Source organism: Cygnus atratus, chromosome 15, assembly GCF_013377495.2.
Source record: "Cygnus atratus isolate AKBS03 ecotype Queensland, Australia chromosome 15, CAtr_DNAZoo_HiC_assembly, whole genome shotgun sequence".
NCBI classification, from domain to species: Eukaryota; Metazoa; Chordata; class Aves; order Anseriformes; family Anatidae; genus Cygnus; species Cygnus atratus.
In genome coordinates, this window is record NC_066376.1 from 2,622,424 (window position 1) to 2,642,139 (window position 19,716).

Below are 19,716 nucleotides of genomic sequence, written 5' to 3' on the forward strand. Positions count from 1 at the left end.
GAATTTAAAAAGACCACAAAGTTTTAATCTGAGTGACCTGATTTTAATGTCAAACTCACAAGTGGAGAGTGAGGAGATCAGGCTGATGGAAGTGTCCCTAGCTCTGTGTGCTATTCAGCTCATTAAAACAGGGATCGGTGATGCTGAGAACTGAAATGCTGAAGCATTTTGAAATTACCCCAAGCTACTCTGAAGCTGTGACCTGACCTGGGTGCAGGGGCTGCTGTGGGGAGAGTCTGAACCCCTCACCAGGGCTCAGCTGTGACCCCTATGGCAAAAACAGTTGGGGACCGGGGCTGCTTTATGGAGGGGGACGAAGCCAAAATGTGGCAGACCAATTTTTTAAGGTGAGCAGCTTGACCCAAAGCAATTGAATCATCGTAGAAACAAGAACAAACTCTGTGGCTGCTCTCTGCCTTTGCAAATGCCAACCCTAAGTGCGGTGGTGCTAACGGCATGCAAAGCACCTGGAGCATCTAAGGCCGGGAGCAAAAAAGGGGCTGAGGGGATAGGATAGCTGGTCCTTCAGGAGCTTTTCTGCTCCTCTCATCCTTTAACAACCAGTCCGTGCTATCCCCAGAGCTACTGGGCTGCACCGCAGCTTGTTTCCATCCCACGCGGCTCCGTCTGTAGCTGAAGGAAAGGACAGAGGAAGGAAAAGCGCAGCTGTTTCTCTTCCAGCATCTTTTATCTTTCAGCCTTTCCTTTGCTCTTGGAAATCTGCAGGAAGCTGGGGGTTGGATTCAGCCTGGGCGAGGCGTCCCCGAGTCCCCCCCCGTGGCATTTCCCCGCGCAGTCACCCAGAGGTTTGCAGCTCCTCTGCGAGGGGATGCAGTGGGGAGGGCAGGGGGGGCCCAGGGTGTTGGGATACTCCTGCATGGAGGAGAAGCACTTAGAGCAGCTCATCTGGTAACCCCAAAACCTGATCCTGCAGGGGAGGTCTTGGTGAGAAACCCTGGCTGTGTCCCAACACCGCAAAAGTGTCCCAAGGTCCGGCCGGCCCCACTCGGTCGGTGCCGGCTGTTCTGGCCCGGGAGGTGGCCGGAGGGGTCGGGACGGGCTGTGAGCTTTCTGACACCCACTGGGGCTCAGACCGGGGCTCTGTTTGTCTCCCTGAGGCAGCCTGCGCTGCCCTGCGTGGGTGCAGGCTGGGATCACGAGCGGGAACACCTCGCAGCCCGCACGCCTCTTCCCGCTGATGTTTCCCATCTATAAAAGGAGCTTCTCCTTACCCACCGCGCTGTGCTTCGGCGACATTTAATTTATTTGCTTGCTTTTTCTTGCAAAGCACTTTTTTGCCGGCTGGAGAGATGACACAGGGAAAACAAAGTCAGCCTCTCCTCTTTTTTTTCAGGGTTCCAGCTGAGTTCCCATCCCCGGGGCTGCGTTTTTGAGGCAGGGAGCTGGCGGGGTGGGAGCCGTGGGCCTTTCTCCATGGGGACCTGTAGGAGAAAGGCAAATGGAAGCAAAGGTGATGTGTTTCCATGGGAATCGCAGCCCTGAAGCTGCTTCATCTTCACACCCAACGTCCCCATCGGGAGTCGCTGCGGTGTGTGTCACCTGTGCGGTCCCCCACAGGGGACAGCTCCTGCTCAGCACCGAGGGCACGGGGAAGGCTGCTGCCCGCCCTCGCCCCAGTCAATTCACTGGGATCCAGGGGGAAACAGGGTAAGCGATGCTCAGCCCAGACACACCGACTGCATCAGGCAAACCCTGTGGGTGTCCCTCTGTGGGAAAAGCACCTTTGTATTTACGCTTGGAGGGAGCCAGAAGAGCTGCCCCATCGCTCGCTACGATGCAGGTGCTGAGCCCAGCGAGGGCAGGCACCTGGAGAGCCACATTCCCCCTGCCCGCAGCCCCCTCCAGCCCCACCAGCAGGGCAGAGGAGATGTTTAGAGCTCAGCCTCCCTCTGGATTCACCCCAGCAGCATCACTTTGGCAGCGGAGCTGCGGCCCCGAGTTGCCATGACACTGTGCAGCCCCCGGGATGTGGCTGTGGCTCGCTGCCCTCGCTGACCCGCTTCCCCCGGGGATTTTGGCGTCTCACCCACGCGCCCGTTGCTCGCAGGCAATTACCTGCTCTGATTGCTCACCCTCGCCCGGCGCCGCGCAGATAGGTGCTTAGATGTGTTTTAATCAACTGAGTGACGCAGGCGGAGGGGACTAGGCAAAACATTTCTGTCCTTGTCTCCTCGCTGGGTAAATGATGGCTGGGAGTTTAGCGAGCGTGATACGTTCTCGTTTGGGTGGGTTTAGTGGGTTTGGTGGCTGAGCGGGTTGTGATGTGTTTAGAGACCATTTGGGTGTGTTTGGGGTGAAATGGCTGTGGCTTGACCTCCAGCCCTGGCCCTGGGATCTCTGAGCACAGTCGATCAGGACTCGCACCTTGGAATTCCCAAGGCTTTGTGCATGATGTGTGGAAATGGCAGGACTGGAGGCTTTCCTGGGGCTCCTGCCAGGACTGTGCTTCGCTCCTGAATGCACCGCTGAATCCCGCGGAGTGCTTCCATTGATGTCACTTCAATCGATACAGCCTTGTTTCCTGCCGGGCTGTCTCAGGATGCCTTAACGACAGGCTAAATGCATTCACTATCATCACTCTGGGCATTAACAGGCACTCGAGTAACACAGCCAACAGAGGTGATTTGCCCCAGGTGATGCGTGCTGGCAGGCTGGTGTGGGGAAGTTTCCCGGTGGGTTTGGGCACAGCAATGGTTCGCATCGCTTTGATTTCCCTACATGAGCCCCAGTGGGACAGGTTTGTGCTGGGGAGGAGCGGAGTTAGCGATCCTGCTCCTACAAGCCCCAGGGGAGGAGGAGGCAGCGAGCACCCTGCACCCTTCGAGGTGCTTTTCTGCCCATGTCATCCTTTTAGCTGGAGGTTAAATCCCCCAAAGCGGCGACTTGTGCACCGCCTGTCTCCTGCAGCAGGCAGGGTGAGTGGAGCTGTCTGACAAATGACACACGACAAGGACTTGGAGTTAACCGCTTTCAAATTCATTATGGCTCCAACAGATTGGCTTGAGCAAGGTGAATGATTTAAGGTGCGTAATGAGTTGGATTTATCCTCCCTTTACTGCCGCTGAACGATCTGTGAACAAGCTTTGATCTCCGCATTACAGCCATTACCCAGATTTGTCAGCAAAGGGGGGTTATCTGAGGACTGCCGCCCATTTGTGTCTGTGTCTCAGTGGATGCTAGCGACCGTCCGGACAGGACAAGCGCCAGCTTCTCTGTGCTCTCAGAGCAAATACCTTCAGTGCAAACACATTTCCAGCTAGCCCTGAGTGCCAATACCAAAGAGGAGGCATTCAAATGGCACGGCGCAGCCCGGGCTTTGCAGCAGGTCTCTGCTTTGCACAACATCCAGTGAGGCCAGAGCCAGGAGCTGTGCCCAGCTCTCCCGATCTCTGGCCGTGCAAGGCAAAAAGCATTATCGCCACGTTGGGAAAGAAAAACACATCCTGCAGCGGCCGCTTGGCTTTCACACGTGTTGCCCAGGGTCCATTTGGGGTCTCGTTATGGTTATTTTACGTTTTATAACAAACAAGCGGGATGCAGTTATTCCAGTAACTCAGGCTAATCCTTTCTTAAACAAGATTTCTCTGCAGTCAGCCCGATCTCCGAAGACATGTGCCAACTTGGTGTCTTTCAGGCTGAAATATTGCTTCTGGGCTGCGTGTTTGTAGTGCTGGTGGGGAGGTATATATTTCTGAAGTGCAGCTGCCTCATTTTGTTTTACAATTCATAAGCAAACGAACCCAAATGATCCAGTGCAGTATGGGCACTAAAAATAGCTTAAATCAATCAACTTTTTAAAAATAAGAATGTTCCTTAAAATTATGCCAGCACCAGCCAGCGCTGCCTCTCGGGATTTGTGTTCTGAGTCATTTTTCTTGCAGTTCTGTTCTTTCTTCTTCTTCCTTTTTATTTTTTTCCCCTGCTCCTATTTACCAAATATCGTTGAGTCCGGACTGTTTTCCATTATTTAGCATAAAGGATGAGGTGGATATTGCAGGCTTTTAAAGCTATTTTAGTCACTTGTAGCGTGAGGTGATGGGAAGTGTTACCGTAACTCACCAGGATGTGGGCAGCACCCCGAAATAGGTACGAGGCACCTTCACTTCGGTGTTTTTACACCAGAGGTTCTTCCCAGCTGTGCCCGAGCCTGTGGGGTGGCCTGTCCGTCTGTCAGGGGGCACAGACAGGTGGATATGGTGGCTGTACTCAATGGGATGAGACAGTGGTGGTGCCCACCCTGTGGTCCTGCTCTCTCCCACCCTGGCCACCCTTTCCTGCAAGCACTTTGGTGCTCCAGCGCTGTGCCAGAGCCTGGCTGCCATCTCATGGGGTGGCTGCTTTTGCATGCAGAGGGGCAGCCTCGCATCCTCGGGGTCTGCTGGGCTGCTCGGGGTCCCACCGAGCCCTCCCGAGCCCTCTCCTGCCTCCCAAGGGCTCCTGCAGCTGGTTGCAGCCCTGCCTCTGCCAGGGACGGATGCTGGGCTGGGCGGTTTGCGAGCGGGTCTTTGGGTTTCCAGCTGGCCTCGTTTCTGAATGGAAAATAAGGCTGTGATGTTGCACAGCAGGAATTACATCCCCGAGTTCTGCTGCCTTCCTACGAGAAGTGCATGCCCAGCTCACCAAGAGCGGTCTGAAAATCCCCGTCTCTCAGATGTGTGTGTATATATATACGTGCATGTGTGTATATTTAGTGCATTAGTCACATCTTCGACTATAAAAACTGAAACTTCAGTTGGCTGCTGCTTCTGTAAACATATGTTCTGCTTGTAACTATAATTTGGCTTTTATTGCTGTGTGTTATTCCTCAGCATCGTGCGCGGTACGTACAGATATGGTAACGGCAATAATTGCAGTACTGCCAAATCCAAGCATGTAAAATAACGGGTTAAGTCTCCAAAATCCCCTGACTGGCTTAAAAATAATAAGATTATGTGAAAATAGTAAGCATCATGATCCTGTCTTGCTGCTTTCCAGTGGCTGGGCACTGGGCTCCCGCCTCTCGGGGGCAGCTTTGCCGGGAAGCTGCGGCAGGTCCCCCCGCAGGACCTGGGCTTTATCAGCACATCCTTCGTCACGAGGCACGGGATGAGAGCAAGGGGCTCTGTGACACAGCAGAAATATGGCCCGGGCGTTTTTACTGTGTTTATTGCAGAAATATTTTTAGAATTAGAGTGATGGATGGTGGAGATTATCCCCTCGAATATGGTGAGGCACTGGCTGTGCTGCGGCATGGAGCAGACCAGCGCGTTAGGAGATGTCTGAGCCCTCCCCGTGCCCGCTCCTCTGCATTTGTCGGTGCTCGTTACATGGAGAGGAGAAACACCTGATGCAAAGGCAATGGGATACAAACCAGAACTGCAGGCATGGCAATCCACTGTGAACCTGCGCAGCTTTAAACTGGGCATTGAAAACCTTGCTTTCTAGCAAGACTAGCAGTTTCTTTTCAAGTCTTTCATTTTTGTAGTTAAGGCCTTCAAATTTTTAAAGAAAATATTAGACTTTCACCTGCAGGCCAAGAAATCCCCATATAACATTGCGCAAATGTGTAAGCATCTTGAAGTCTTCCAGAAACAGGAACTATCCACATGGTTTTGCTGGCTGACGTGCACGAAGCGGAGATCCGAGCTGCATCACTGAGCTCATTTCACGTTTCTGCCTGTGCCAAGAACCAGAGGTTTACGGGGGGAAGGAGCTGGGGGAGGCCGGGATTGCATTTGGGTTTTTCGATGAAGTAGACTCATTCTTTTCTTCTGCCTGCAACCTTCCACGCCGTGGTGTGAAATAGCACAAACCGTCTCCGGAGGAGCTGGAGCCGACCGGCCCGGCTGGGGCTGGGCTTCAGTTGAATTCAGTCCATGGCTAAGCTGGCTGAGCTGAACGAGTGCAATGCTCGGGAAAGACACGGCTTATTTCTGCGCCTGCTTAGCTTCGTGCTGCTGCCATAAGCTCGGTGGAATTAAGGCTCTTGTAAAGTGAGATGAGAGGGTCAGCCCTGGATGCCTGGGTGCTGAAGTTCTCCAGCTGCGTTTCGTCCTTGTGACGAGCTCGTGCGGGCAGGTCTGCAAAGTGCATTACGAAGAGAGAGGGGAAGACATGTTAAATCAGAGGCCAAGTACAAACTTTTTCTCAGGTAACTCTTACTGGATTAAGGCAACTTGTTCGTGCCCCACTATAAAATGCCGTGCCACCTCAGGCTGCCTTTTGTGAGGTGCAAAGCGGCTCTGATGTCCCGTTCCGCTCTGCACCAGCAGAGAGCTGTTTTAAAGACCAAAACAAAAAAAGTGTTTCTGTGTTTGCTAGCTGGATTCCTTAACTAATTGGCAATATTCTTAGGAGACGAGCGAGTCTTGCTGTGCAGCTGCCTCCGTGCCGGGTGAGCCTGCTCGAGCCCTGCTGCAAGGCTGCGGTCAAAGGCAGGAGGTGCTGGGGCAGGACACGTGCACAGCTCCCGTGTGGTTTTATTTTGGTTTGCCTATTCCTCACACATGCTCTGGCATTAATACCAGGGGCTAGGTGATGTGGTGCCAGTGACTGGCCCAGCTCTTTGCTCTGGGCTCCTTCAGTTCGGTTTTGCTGCTGCAAATACTCAAACTGTCTTGAGTGCCTGCATCAACATCCATTGTAATTCCCACCTCTCTTTTTAGATCAAGTCAAGTGTAGTTGGTAAGGATGATCTAGTAAAGACCATCTATACTGGCATGGCAGAGGATCTTGGCCATGCTGGGGCCTCTTCTGGCAACCAGCAACCTTCATCCTCAAGCCGCTGGTCTTCCCTGGAGGTGAATTTCATAAAACCCTGTGAAAATCTGCCAGAGAGCATCAGCACCAGAGCTTGTGCCAGCAGCAGGTGCTACCAACAGACTTTGAAGGCAGGATCCCATTTCTGCATTGCCACTTCTAAACTCAAGGCTGGATTTTGGCACAAGAGACTGCTTCGACCCCGCAGCACAGAGCAGCCCCCGGGCACTGCAGCCGCCTGCCCAAAGGGCGTTCGATTTGAACAAATCCCAAAGGGGATTTGAGCTTGGCCCGGATATTTTAGGTGCCATCACCTTGGAATCTGCAGCAAAGGCAGAAACATTGGGTGTCACCCAGGAGGCCTTTCTGTGCTGTGGGACTTCTGTTTTCATCCAGGTCTTTGCTATTCGCACTGGCACAAGAGTCAGACTTTTTTCACCTTTTCCCTCCCCATTTTTCTCTTCTGAGCATTTTCCTGTCATTATCAGAATAATGGGACTTTTCTTGCTTGCTGGGCATTCTGAATTGGCCCCAGAGGATGCTGTGCAGAGGCACCCAGTGCAGTCCCACCCTGCAGAGCAGCACCACCTCTGAGGTGGGCTCCGGGGCCTCCCGGAGGTGGGGTGGCTTCAGGGGGGGCTTGGGGAAAGTGGTCACCAAGGGCTTAAAGCACAGCTTCAGAGCCAGCAGCAAGGAACTGGGGACTGAACTGAAGTTGCCTCGAATATCTGTGCGGTGGAGGGAGGATTAGTCCGTCAGGGCAGAGCACTCAGGGTAATCCTGCTTTTGAATCAGGGAGCAGATCACCGTCATTAATCTGATATGAAAATAAATAGGGCAGGGGCTTAAAGCCTTTATAGGAGCCACAGGAGGAGGAGGCGGGCTGGGGAGCAGGCAGGACCCTTTGGCTCAGCACCTCCAGCCCCAGCACCTCGGGAAGGGACGGGGAGCAGGGACCGGGGAAGCATCCTGGGAAGCATGCAAGCCAGGAGCGGGGGCTTCCTCCTCCCTCTTCTGCTCCGTTCTCCAACTAAAGCAGAGCTGTTCCCACACTGCATTTCCTTCTGCTTTTTCAGACTTTTCTTCAAAGGCAGAACAAGTTTTCTTATGTCTCTTTTCCATCGTGCGGCTGTGGCTGACCTTGCCTGGCAGCTCCGACAGCCTCTAAACATCTGTGACCACGGAGAAGTGCGAGAGCCTTTCTTTTTTCCTTCAGAAAATTGAAACAACTCTTCTGGCTTCCTGAAAGACACCGAATTCAGCTTTGGTGTTAGACGGGCTGGTGACAGTGGCGTTCCTGTCTTTATGGAATCAGGGCTCTTGTTTCAGCTCCAGTGACAGTTCTCGTGCAGGTGATTATTTACACACAGCAAGGTAAAACCACAGTTAGGTAATTTAGAAGAAAGAAAGAAGTTTTCAGGGCTGTGGTGAGCAGAGCACCTGAACAAAGGCACCTTGGGTCCTGGGTGGCTCAGCAGGACAGGGGCTCTGCTTCGCAAGTATCTCCAGCTTTAGGTTTCAGCTGATCCTCTGAAATCAAAGCTCAGGAACAGATGCTGGATCCAAATGGCAGGCAGATTTTCTGACTATATTCTTTTTAAAGTGTTTGTGATTTGGCATCAGGATGAGAAAGATCTGAGCAGCAGACAGGCTGCCTGCTCTCCTGAGGTCTCCCTTTGGCACCAGCATGCCTCTGCCTTGCTGGGGACAGGCTTTTCCTTGTTGTATCTTCAAATGTCCACGCTGATCGAACGTCACTGTCGAAGCTGGTCCTCTCCAATGATTCACTTCTGACAAATCAGTGTTTTCTAATGGGAAACAAAATCTAATTCTTGTTTGGTTCTGCTAGAAACAAGGGCTGGGGTGGCAGAGAGCAGGACTGAGAACAGCAACGGAGCAAGGAACCCTCGGCGGAAGGGGGATTCAAAAGCCTCGTTTGCCCTTGCAGTGGGGAGAAGTCCGGGTTGTATGAGCTGCAATGCTTTCCCCAGTGCCACAGCAGTGGAGGATCAGGGTTAAAGCCAAACAAGTACATGGTCAACACGCACCTCTCCTCCGGGAGAAGCAGACCTAATCCATCAGCACAGTTACACCTTTTTTTTTTTGTTGTTAGCAGTTCAATATCCACACGCTTTTCTGTGTTGGCTTTTTTTTTTTTTTTTTGCTTTAGAGGGAAAAAAAATCCCCAAGTATAATAAGTGAAATGAATGCAATTGCAGGCACCCTGGGAATAGTCCAGGAGCCGTGTTTACAGGGAGTTCCACATGAATCCCATCAAGCAATGCAAATATTATAAGGAGGATGTGGCCAGGGGTTAGGTTTTGTTTGGGTCTGACGTGGGCTGTTTTCTCTGTGGAGCAGGATTACCACTCTGCTTCTAATTAGTTGAAAGGGAAGGAGAGCCAGACAGCCCCTAAAAATGTCAAAAATCAGGAGGAAGTCGCTGAAGGGAGGGAGAAATGAAAACGAGCTGAGGCTGGCATTTCAGCAGCACACAAGTCCACTGGGTCTGTGGCCAGGGGCTTCACCTCCTCCAGCTCCTTCTGCGTCACCGCCAGGGGAACCTGGGTTTTTATTTATTTGTTCAGTTGGTTGTTCAGTTTATCCCATGCATTTCCACTGCAGACAAGTGGGTTTCCGAGTATGACTTGTCTGGTCCCCAGCATGGGCTCCAAGGGGCTCCTGGCTCTGAATTTTCCAATTAACCCCTCTCTGAAACAGAAAGTGGTGGACCAGGCAGTGAAATCTTCCTCTCTCTCGTGCTCTGCTGCCTTTGAGTGCCTCTTGCTGAAGCCAATGCAGGAGGGCATAGGTAGGTAAAGTACTCCTGAAAGCAGGGGTGGACCAGATGACCTCCAGAGGTGTCTTCCAATCTAAACCATCCTGTCATGCTGTGAAAGCAGCAAGGGTAAATAAGGTAGGGTGGGTTTTTTGTTTTGTTTTGTTTGGGTTTCCAAAGTAGGTTTTTTTGTTTGTTTGTTATCAGAAATAAGACAATGTCCTTCTTTCTCCGTGAGCCTTTGTTCACATACGCTTGTGTGTTTGAAAGCATAAAGGTTTGTTCATACACAGATGTTTCCAGTTATTTCCCCAAGAACAGTTCTCTCATTCATTCTTAATTTGTGAAACTCCTGTTTAGTTCCCCCCAATTTTTTTTAATTATTTTTAATAGTCATGGCAGCAGCAGTAATCATAAGCTCTGGGCCTATTTTGTGCTGATGCAAATCACCACTTACTACACAGAAACTATTAATGTCAGTGCAGTTGAGCACTGGTGGGTCCTGTAAGGCAATACAGCCTTCTTTTTTTTGGTGACTGCGGGTACATCCAGCCTTGAAACCTTTTCTTGCCTTTCTCGGTCTGTGCTGTGCAGCCTGTCTGCATCTGGGATTGCAGCATGTCTTCGTGGCTGTCCCTGCAGCTTATGTTGGTCGTGCTGGCTTTGTTTTACTTACATCCTTCGTAATGCGGAGCTAAGTTGAACTCTGCAGCATCTTGAGGCTGGGCACTGATGCAGGAAGGAGACAGGCAGCGTTGAGCACCCATCCCTTTGTCTTGGGATGGAAACAAAGAGCAAGGTTGGAGTAAGGAACAAGTTGCGAGCCTGTTTTCTGCTGGTGCTGGTGCCTGAATTCACTCATTTCTCTTTGTCTTGCTTTCTTTAGCTTGGCAATGACAGAGGTAATGCTAGCAGACATTTTGGGTGATTCAGTGGTAAAACCATTTGAGATCTGGAGGTGAAATTTGCTGTGGGAGGAGGACAGAGGGGGCTGTGCTCTTTGCTGCCCTGTGGCATGCACAAAATAGCGAAGAGGATGGGGGTGCTTCAGATGGAAAACGTGGCCTGGTGCCTCACTGGGCTTCTCTGACTTCGCTGCTGTGGAGGAAATGAGAGACATCCTTTGTCCCTTCATCTCAACAGGAATGCCTTTCCAAGGCCCTTTCCTCAATTGCCAAAAACTTCAAACTGTAGCAAATCTGGGATGTTTGGAAGTGTTTTCTTTTTAGCTTGTGTGAGAAGTGAAAGGTTTTTGACATGTAAACCGTGTGGTGCCCTGACTTCCCCCTTCCCGCTGCCCCCTGAAGCATCGTGTGCTCTCCTTAACGCCCTCCTCTCACCTGGTTCGAGCACGTCAGCATGCTGGTCATCCTCCTGAACTGCGTCACCCTGGGCATGTTCCAGCCCTGCGAGGACGTGGAGTGCCAGTCGGAGCGCTGCACCATCCTGGAGGTAAGCTGAGCTCTCATTCCAGCATGGCCGGTGCCGCGGGGACCCCCTTGCTGCTGTTCCCACCCCAGCCACATCACTGCCGGCACCTCTTGGCTCGCTGCAGCACAGCCTGGGCGATGTGGCACTGGGGACTTGGCCACATCAGTCCTTTCTTCATGAATAAAAAAGCACAGCGTGGGCCTGTGCCCACCTGCTTGAGCACAGCATTGCCAAGTGCCAGGATACCTGGCCTTTGGGAAATGCATACCCATCTGAGCTTGCAGGCCCTCGTGCCCAGGCTGCTGTGGGGCATCTCGGTTCTCGCTTCATCCCTCCCCGCGTCCTGGCCATCCCCTCACTGCCATATGCCCGCAGGATTGGTTTTGGAAGCGCGTCCCGGCAGCATCTGCTGCGTGGGCTGCACCTTGGCGCGGGGCTGCCCGCAGCAGCTCGGCTCGCAGGCTTGGAAGCAGCTGCTCGTGCCACCAGCCGAGGCTGGCACTGCCGAAATGCGGTGCTGTAACGCGCCCGGTGCATCCGAGTCCCTCGTGTACCTGCTGCTTTAATTCCTTTTCGGTGTCTGAGCAGTACAGGGAGGCCCGTGGGATCCTTCTAAGCAACACCTCCTGCCCCTTTCAGAGGTTGGTCCAGAGCTGTCTGCTGCCGCCAGGAATAGCAGAGTTTGTCATCAAACACTCTTTCAGCCTTAAAAGAGGATCTCTTAATTGCAGAGCCAAGTAAACCAGATGAATTGAGAAGCCACTAGGCATTTGTTATGGAATAAGATAAATTTTGGGTAACTGTTGCCACAGGAAACATCCACCTTAGGGTTTATCTCAGGGTCAGGCTGAGGGTTGGTGTGAAGCAGCACCCAGAGGTGGCTTGTCCAGTTCCTTCAGCAGGACATGTCACACTGCAGGCAGCAGGAGACCCTCCTGCCTGCCATTTATCTGCCTGTATTTACCCACGTGGGACTTTGGAGGATGCACATCCCTGCCAAAATGCCCGTGCAGACAAAGGGAATCCCACCTGGACGAGCAGAACAAACATGAACTCCTTTGTGCAGGCATTTGGATGCCAGTTATTAAATGAACTGAAATAACAGACCAAAACTTCAGTGTAATTTATCGAGGGATAGGTTGGTCGACAAAGCCATCGGCTAGAGTCGTTCCCTGTGTGCAGCAGAAGTGCCTTTGTAGTCACTGCTGCAGCCTCTGCCTGGTGCCCACAGTCACTCCCAGCTGTGTCGGGGTCCCTGGGTAGGAGCCTGGTCCCTTCTGGAGTTCAGGAAACCATCACAGGTGAAGCACATCCCCTGTGTTAGATGGGACAAATTCCTTCTAGGAGTTCTGAGCTGCCCCGCCTGGAAACTCAGCTTCCACTGCAAGTTGCTGAGACCTCCCAAACCCAACCACGAGCTGATGCTGAATTGCAGAAGCTTTGAATGCCAAGAAAAACGCCCAGCCTGTATGATGGCGATGTTCTCCTGTCTTTGTCAATAGTTTAACAGAAGCTGCTAATGCTTCCCAGGCAGTGAACCAACCCAGGAGCTACACTCGGGGCTTGCCATCACCCCTGAGGTATTGCAGGGCTTATTTCTGAGCTCAGCAGATGGCACTTTGGTCCTACTGCCTGGCCTTGCAGCCTCTGTCTCATGCTCGTGTCTCTGCTTTCCCTTTCTTTGATAAGAGAGCCCAGCAGAACTCACTGTAATAATCTTTTACTGGTCTCCAGGCATTTGACGACTTCATTTTCGCTTTCTTTGCGGTGGAGATGGTCATCAAGATGGTGGCTCTGGGGATCTTCGGGCAGAAGTGTTACCTTGGAGACACGTGGAATCGCCTGGACTTCTTCATCGTGATGGCGGGGTCAGTAACAAAACCTCACAAACTTCCCTTTGTGGTAAAAGCCAGAAAACCCCGGAGAACCAAATCTGGAGGTTGTTCTGGCTGGTTTGCGTAATGTCTGGTGAAAGCTGCCAAGCTGCAGCCAAGGCAAAGTCTCCTAAGTCTCATTTGGTTCAACCTCTGGCAACCACACTGGGTTACAGAGTGGGGTGTCAATGTCAGGGCAAAAGCCATTGGGTTTCCAGCAGTGATCCTTTGGCCAGTGTCATCCGTCAAACCAAGTGTGTGCTGACCTAGTCCTTGCAGTGGCCAGTAGGTCCCAGTGCCCACCATTAAGGCTGCCTCCCGTGAGGGGATGGGAAAAGCACACAGCGGTTCAGCCCCCTCCTGCTCTGTGGCACCCTTAGAGTGAGGCAGAGGGGCAGAAATTAGCCAAACAGGGAGAATCCAGCCCAAAAATCAGGTTCAGAAGCTTGAAATCCCAGTGCAAGGAGCTCTCCAGAAGCTGACCAGCAGCTGCTGTTGCTGATCCTCCCAAATTACAAGCACATGCACGTCTCCTGTAAACTTCTGTTGGTTTACATTTTAATACCGTCTCCCACAGCTGCTTATTTGTGTAGGATGTGTTAATAAATAGAAATAATTTATTTGCGGAATCACCCAAGGAGGATCTGGCTGCTTTTGACATCAGCTCATTCACACCCATAAACGAGTGTACTGAAAACTTGGCAAGTCTAAAACTTTCTTCTATAAATAAATGGGTTTTAGAATCTCCAGGCTCTCTTACCTGCTTAGTGTACCCTAGGAAGGGATAGACTGCTTTAATTACAGAGCTCTGCCTTATTTCTGAATTCCTGGGTTTACAATGACCAGCCTGGGGTTAATTAGAACATTCCTGTAATATGTTGGGGGCATTTTTACCCTTGCGTTAGTAATGTGCAATCTTTTATGGAGTTTTGTTTTGCTCTATGTGATGTGTCTGGCGTACAACTAGGAATGGCCTTACTGCCTTGAATAAAACATGACTTCCCCGAGCAGAGCTTACATTGAACCGGTGCGTGGCTGCAGCCTAGGAAAGAACAGCAAGAACAACAAAAGTTGTTGTTAATTACTTTTTTCTTTCCAAAGCTGCTGCGGCAGCATTTAAGCCAGAAGTAGCAGAAGAGGGGGGCTGTGGCTAAGGCAAAGTGTGGGGTCAGAAATCTGGTGTCCCTAACCAGTCCCCACCTGCAGGATGGGCTCTCCTGGTGGGCGAGCAGAGGATCCTGCATCATCAAACACATCATCACAGCAGAGCAGGAGAAGAAAGGAGCACGTGCAGGCAGAAGGAAAGGCAGAGCCCTCTGCTCACACTTCAGAGCGAGGTTTTGGCACGGGGATCTGCTCACGCAGGACCTGGGGCGAGGGGGAAGGTGTCTGGTGAGTCAGTCTGGAAGCTTTCCAGGCCGTTTCCCTACCCTCCGTGGCTGGCATATGTTTGAGAAGAAGGAATACCGCAGAAACACCGCAAGACCCCAACGGGAAGCCCTGCTGCCTGTCTGGTGTTACTCAGGCTGAAGAGGAGAGGTGGAACGACGCCTTCTGCGCCTGATCCGGGCCATCTCCAGCTGATTTGGGTTTACTTGGGCCATTCCTGTGAAACTGTGGCCAGTGATGGAGGGCAGGGAGGAGCTGTGTGATGGGCTGGGGGTCTTCTCCTCGCCCACCACCACCGTTCAACTCAGTGCCTGATCCTAAAACTGGAGGTGGTTTTTGCAGGGAGCTCACAGCCAGAATTACCAAGTTTCTTTTCCCAGCAAGTGGATGGACGTGATGCAGTTATTATGAGGCTTTTCTGTTAAGAAGGGAAACAAGTAATACGCAGTGCTGCCTGCTTTGTTTGTCCCATTCAGTCTCCTTAAATAAGCTGATTTGGCTGACTAGCAAGTATACCAAAGAGAAAGAAGGGTAAGCAGGGAAACTACAAAATAAACACATCTTCTGCCTCTAGCAACAGATTGTGTCTGAAGTTTGTTCCAGCACTGAAAGCCCTTTCAAGTTCTGCTCGCCTGAGAAATGTACCCTGGAAAATTTCAGACCGAATGCAGCTTACAACCTCTCAGTCTGTCCAGCAGCCAAGCTGAAAGCGTTTCCCAGGCATCAGAAATGTTGTCCACGAGAGCTGAAAGCAGAGAGGTTTCTTGTGCATCCTGTCCCTGGAGACGCTGCGGGCTCATGTGATATGCTTCGGACGTCTTTAACTTGACAGCTGAAGGAGTGGAAGCTGTTCGTGGCAGGAGACATCACAAAGGCTTGTGCCTCCAGTGCCTTCAGTGTGCCTCCAGTGTGCCTCCAGTGCCCCCAATGTGCCTCCAGTGCCTCCAATGTGCCTCCAGCACAGAGGCTGTGGGGCCTACCAAGTGCCAGCCTGCCCCGACCTCCAGTCCCCGCATACCCCAAATTTCCTGCTCCGGCAGGTTTCCACTGAGGATTTTTAGGGTGTCCTTGGGTTAAAAGTGTGATAAAGGAACAGGACCCCAAGCTTCTCCGTGCCAAGGAAATGTTTGACTTTTTCCTGAAGGCTTTAGGTGGTTTCACTGCGTTTAACAGGTCCAGTCTGGAACCCACCACAGTCGATCAAATGATTCACGTTGGATTCGGTGGGTGTTGTAGGCACCAGTGGGCAACTTGCTTTGAAATCCTAAATGGAGTGTCATGGAAGCCTGAAAACGTAGGGTTAGAAGGCCTGTTTCCTAGGCCGTGTCCTGGACTACTCATCTTTCTTCAGCCCTGTTGAAACTCCAAGTGAGGCCTCAAGAGCTGGCCCTGCAACATGCACGTGGCTGCATGGGCTCTCTGGAGCACAAAAGCAGCTTCCACTGGAGCAGTCCATGCTCCTTTCACATATTATTAGTACTTCAAAAACTGTATCAGTTAAAATCCACTTACTCAGCCACCCGATAAATTGTCTGCCAGCCTGCACACTCAGGCTTCGGCACCGTTCATTGCAGGGACCCCAAACAATGGCACATCTATTGGTGCAAGGGCTGCTTAGAGCAGGCACCTGGTGCTGGCCCCAGCCCCATGGTGCAGGTGTGAACGGGCGTTTCTGATGGTTTTCCTGCTGGGTGGTCCTTTGTGCAGCTCCATGCTGCTTCCCACGGCTCTGCTCCGGCTGCGTAATGAACACACATCAGATTTAAAACCTGTTCTCGTGCCATGCTGAGTTTTAAAGCTGTTTGCCATGTTCGGCTCAGGACAAGCTTTAAGGTCGGTTTGATTTGTAAAGCCATGCTAGCTACTTCAGAATAAAGTACCTCTGGAGGTTATCACTAAATCAGCTTAAAATAAGCAGGGTCTCAGCAAGACAAGGCAAGGCTTAAGAGGCAGTCCCCTGGGTGCCATACCAGGGGTATGGTGGGGTTACACCAAGAAGATGCAGGCCAAGACAACAGAGAAGTAAAAGTCAGAGAACCTGGAAACTCCCAGGTAAACTTTGCAGAGCAGGGCAAGGCACCAAATGCAAAGTGCAAGGGCACCCAGAACATGGGCACCCAAGCAATGATGTGCCCAAGCAAGGCTGGCCCTAAACCAACCTCTTCCCTGCTTCACTGTTGCCTGAAATCCAGCAAATTTGGCTGGTTTTGCTTCATGGCACATAATAATTTTGGTCTGTCCTGGCTGGAGGATGCTTATTCTGAAAATCTCTCCACTGAAGCTTCTGCAGCTCCCAGTGAGAGCAGTTCTGCTCCTATTTGCCTTCCGCCTTCCATATCTGTTTGTTTATTTATATAAGGAAAAGCTCTTACTCCATGGCATCCAACAGCTTACTTGCAGGGTTGCTTTTGATGCTGTTATGTTATTTGAACAGGCGTGGTGAGAGATCTGTGACATATTTACAAGTGCTTCCCTGTAGTCAAGCTCATAAATTGTAATTACAGCCATGCTAACTAGCCATAACCCCATTAAAAAAACAACACTACACACATTTGCCACTCATTGCTATAAAAGAGCAAGAAAACCGACTAAACTTAACGTCCTTCCCAGCCTGGGAGAGAAATGTTTATGTGAAACGGAGACGGAGCATGAAAAAGAAAATGTTCCCTATTCTTAATAATAAAATGGAAACCACACTACTTTAATGTCATTTGTTGGCTTGGTTATTCACACTTGTGTCACAGGAGGATAGATAAGCTGGCGTGAAGATGCGCCGGGGTGCTAGCAGGGGGTGTAAGAGCAGAAGCATCTTATTGCCGTGGAGCTGTGCAGCGTCTCCCCGGGAAGGCTGCGGATGCACAATAAGCTAACAGGAGGGCGAGATGTGTGCCTGCGGGACCTCAGCAGCTATTGGGGAGCCCCAGTTTCTGTGCGCCCCCCCCCCCCCCCCCCCCCCGCCCTTTGCAGCTCACTGTTGTGCCTGGAGCACACCCGCCAGCTCTCCCTGCACCGATGCTGCTTGTGGGGGGATTTGCAGTCTTCCAGAGGCTGAAATACCCCTGCTAGCCCGTATCCCTCAGTGTGAGCTGCTCCCTGACCCCAGGCAGCCCCAGCACCCAGGCACGGAGCCCCCCGCGTCCTGACGCCTCTCCTTTTTCCCCGCAGCATGATGGAGTATTCCCTGGACGGACACAACGTGAGCCTGTCGGCGATCCGCACCGTCCGCGTGCTCCGGCCGCTCCGAGCCATTAACAGGGTCCCAAGTAAGTAACGCCTCCATCCGTGCCGTGCTGCCGGCTTTGGGGTCACCCCAGGAAAAACAGGGGGACAACCCCCCCCTCCCAGCTGGCTCCAAGCACCCTAAGCCCTGCCACAGCCCCTTCTCCTGCTGCTGGGAGCAAGTTCATGGATTTTCATTTTTTGATGGGAAGTCAGAGATCATTTATTATTACTAGTAAAGGGCAGGTGAGTAGAACGTATACCTGGGGGGCCAAATTTTTGTGCCTGTTTTCCAACATTTTTGTGAACACTCAGGCAAGTAGCTCTTAGCTCCGAGTGCCGAGTAAATAACAAAGTTCCCATAAAGAAAGGGGAGAGATCAGTTCTAAGGAAGATCTTCTTGCCCTGGATAGGTTCATTTTTTCCTCTCAGCTATTTAAGGTCTTTCAGTCTCTTTGTGTTCAGGATTAGAAGCACAGCAGTCTCTGTTGTTGGTAAAATACCACAGAGGGTTTGCTGTCATGTAGAACAAAATTGGGTTCATCCACAATAGGAAGTTCAAGTGGCCCCTAAATCCATTTTCAAGTGGCTTCGGCGGCTTGTCTTCTAAATCCAATTTGAAAGACGAACCAACAAGTTGAAATAATTTCCTGCCAGTACCAGCCGTCTGCTGAGCGACCTTTGTAAGGTACTAATTTCATAGCTCTTTCATCACTTTTTAACCAAAATCCACTCAATAAAAAATGCAGAAGCATTGCGTAGAAATCATATAGGTTCCTCACAAAAAAAAAAAATAGTACATTCTTGGTGTTTTGAAGAGCATGTTCAAATGACACAGCCCCACCAGTCCTCGCTGAACATCCTGCTGAGATTAATTGCCCGTTATGTCGGCAAGTCCAGAGACACCAAAACAAACTCCCCCAGATCGGTTTCGGTTCCAGTACTTCAGATGAACATGCAAGGGAACAGATGGATGTTTACGCATGGGAATCTTTGAAGTTTCTCTCTGAGCTCAAATTCTCTGGGATCTTTCTTTTTTTAAAAAAATTTTTTTTTTAATCTGTAAATTCAGCAGTGATGTCATTAGGAGTTAAAAACAAGACATAAAGAAATGAGAAGCTAAAAAGGACCTCGAAACCCTCCAGAGCTTTGGTTTCCCAATGAGGTTTTGTTCACAGGGCTTCGGAGCAGCCCGACGGCACAACACAAAACTCGGCTGGACTGCGAGCAGAAGCCATTTTTGACGCTTAGATTGTTTTCTTTTTGTCAGAAGACAGGCGATAGAAAATCTTCGTTTTTTTGTTACTAATATGTGAGATTAAATCCGAAGAGCTAAACCCATTTTTAGAATTTCCTGGGCTTGGTGAGCAGCTAGGCTGGTCCTGCAGCGTTACCGGTGTCCTGAACAAGCGCCAGGCTGGGATTAGTATTCTTGGAAATATCTCGGTTCCTGGAGGGCCGATAATCACAGACTTTACTTGTTTATGAGACACCAACTCCATCCGCTTTTCACTTCGTTATTTTCACTGTTTCAGACCGATGCCTGACATAATCCAGGTTCTGCAGAGAATGGATAGCGATAACCCTCTATTTTGTTGTATTTTTGGAGTTCCCAGCAATAAGTTACATCTCCAGTCTTTTATCCGTGGGGATGCTGCAGCTTAGCAGGGGATTACCTGGGACATCCCCCGCGTCCCAGCCCGCGGCGCAGCCTCAGCTGCTGCTCAGCACCATCCCCACATCCCCAGTGCCGGGATGCCGCTGGCTGGAGCGGGGTTTTCAGCTCGGTGGCAGCCACAGGACGACATCGAGCAGATATGAATTAGGGCTGGGTCAGCGGAGACGAGCCTGGCATCCAGTCTCAGGCACGGGGAAGCAGGGACCCATGAGAAATCCATGAGAAATTGCCCAGCGATTTATCCCCGTGATGCCTGGGCACTTCCCTGGGTTCCAGCCAGTGCTGTTAGTGCTGCGCTTCCAGGCATAATAAATTCACCCGCAAGACTATTTCGTTTTTATTTTATTTGTTAAGAAAAGAAAGGAGAACCCCGGCCAATAAAAACATCATCTCTATTAGAAATTATTCCTTGGAAATAACTGGAAAAATATAATTTCTGCATTTTATACATTTGGCTGGGGCTGTAGTTTGGGTTTTTTTTTAGTAGTGGTCAGTGTTTTTTCAAGCCCATTTCACTGTTTTATTTTTATTTTTCTACTCTGTGGTTTAAACCGGGCATCACATGGAATGGGAACAAAAAGAAATCC

The 19,716-nt window shown here is 51.0% G+C and overlaps 1 protein-coding gene across 1 annotated transcript in view; it reads left to right on the forward strand.

The window, feature by feature from the left end:
* CACNA1H (calcium voltage-gated channel subunit alpha1 H) overlaps nucleotides 1-19,716 on the forward strand; it is a 225,580-nt gene that overhangs the window by 94,253 nt on the left and 111,611 nt on the right. The window contains exons 2-4 of the mRNA XM_050713773.1: nucleotides 10,879-10,990; nucleotides 12,704-12,837; nucleotides 17,398-17,495. Coding sequence (XP_050569730.1) covers nucleotides 10,879-10,990; nucleotides 12,704-12,837; nucleotides 17,398-17,495 — 344 coding nt within the window. The remainder of the gene's footprint in view (nucleotides 1-10,878; nucleotides 10,991-12,703; nucleotides 12,838-17,397; nucleotides 17,496-19,716) is intronic.